At 46.8% G+C, this 1,557-nt stretch overlaps 1 protein-coding gene across 1 annotated transcript; it reads left to right on the forward strand.

Annotated features, from left to right (window-relative positions):
- The first annotated feature begins 391 nt into the window (after positions 1–391).
- Positions 392–1,557, forward strand: LOC134287087 (uncharacterized). Its single transcript, XM_062848791.1, has 2 exons — positions 392–402; positions 474–1,557. The coding sequence occupies exon 2, from the start codon at positions 478–480 to the stop codon at positions 1,426–1,428; it is 951 nt and encodes a 316-aa protein (XP_062704775.1). The 5' UTR covers positions 392–402; positions 474–477; the 3' UTR covers positions 1,429–1,557.

Raw genomic sequence — 1,557 nt, forward strand, 5'->3', positions numbered from 1 at the left:
GTGAATTTGTAGCCTTGGAGAATAAGGGTAGTGTGAGTCTACATGTATGTATAGAGCGTATAGAGCACGAGCACCCAACTTTTTCAATTCCGATTGCGTCGCCGCGTTGGTTTCCGTCGACTATGTTTGTGAATCCCAAACTAAGAGAGAGCGGCGCCTACTTGAATGGGTTGGTGGAAGTGTGGGCTGGCCAGGTCCGACCGGGGAGAGAAAGATGTGTGCGTGTGATATCGCTTCTAACTCTCTAACACAAATTACCCCCATAACATGAATGACTGCAGTAGTGAGAACAGTGTGTGTAGCAGTTTGTTTGATAGAAAAAAAAAACACACCGCGATTTGATTTTTACTTTGCCTCGCTCTGTCTAGTCGTGCTTGCTTGCTCGTAATTGGAGAACATAATGTAAACAATCCAGAGAGTTAATTTGCTAGAAAGATAACTGGTATCACATTTTATTTTTCTCGATTATGCAGAATCATGGACGATAAGGACTGGCCGTTGCAGCCGTTCAACGAAGCAGTCGAGTCATCGGACCTCAGAAGAGAATGGGAGGAATGGCATCGTTCATTCGAGCTAATCCTTGAGATGAAACGTATCGAGTGTCAGCACGAGAAGCTCGTGTTGTTACTAGCCCGAGGAGGACGCGGATTACAGCGCATTTTTTACAATTTGCGTCCGGTAGCAGAGGAGATATACCCTGAACCGGTTCCGGTGCCGTTGATACCAAAGGAAACTCCCGAATACGACAATGCTGTCTTGAGGTTAAGTAAATTTTTCATCGGTAAACGCAATGTTCGGATTGAACTGGAACTGTTTCGTACGCTCAAACAATCGGAATCTGAGTCGTTCAGTCAATTTTTGTTGAGGTTGCGTACGCAGGCGGCACGCTGCGAATTTCAAGAGCGGGAGGAAATCGAGATTCTTCAGCAGGTGACTGTAGGAGCATTTGATGAGCGGGTCCGAGATAAAGGGCTCGAAGGGACATTCAACCTCGACGCGATCACCAACTACGCTATGAACAGGGAGATGCTTCTTAAGCAGAAAGAGAAAGCGAAGACTTTGAAGGAGGAACCAGCCGTAGTAGCGGCGGTGAAGCTGGAGCGGAATGCAAGGACTGCTTTCAGAGGAAAAATCAGAACCCGGCCATTCCAGTCTGGACCTAGACCAACCGGTGGCGAATGCAATCGGTGTGGTTCATACCGCCATTCGAATGATGACGTGCGTTGCCCAGCTAAGAAAGCCCGTTGCAATAACTGCGGAAAGATCGGCCACTTCGGTAGGAAATGCCGAGGCGGTTATAAACGCTTTGGTCGTCGCGAGACCTGGAAGCAACCGAAGGAAGAAGCCAACGTCGTTACCTCCGAAGATGACTGGAATGAAGAGCTACCTCGCCGTCCGGTTCCGGAAGACATTCAGCAGGTAAATTGAACTGTTACTTTGTTTCTTGTGGGTTCGTAGAATCCCAGAGATGTTAATGATGTTTGTGAACTGAATAAAGAAACTTGGAGAATTAAACGAAAATAACAGGGAATTATTATATTCATTAGGTCTCTTCTT

This window comes from Aedes albopictus, chromosome 2 (genome assembly GCF_035046485.1).
Source record: "Aedes albopictus strain Foshan chromosome 2, AalbF5, whole genome shotgun sequence".
NCBI lineage: Eukaryota > Metazoa > Arthropoda > Insecta > Diptera > Culicidae > Aedes > Aedes albopictus.

What these genes read in the sequence shown, in the direction of transcription:
- LOC134287087 (XM_062848791.1), top strand. Translation starts at nt 478, where the DNA reads ATGGACGATAAGGACTGGCCGTTGCAGCCGTTCAACGAAGCAGTCGAG.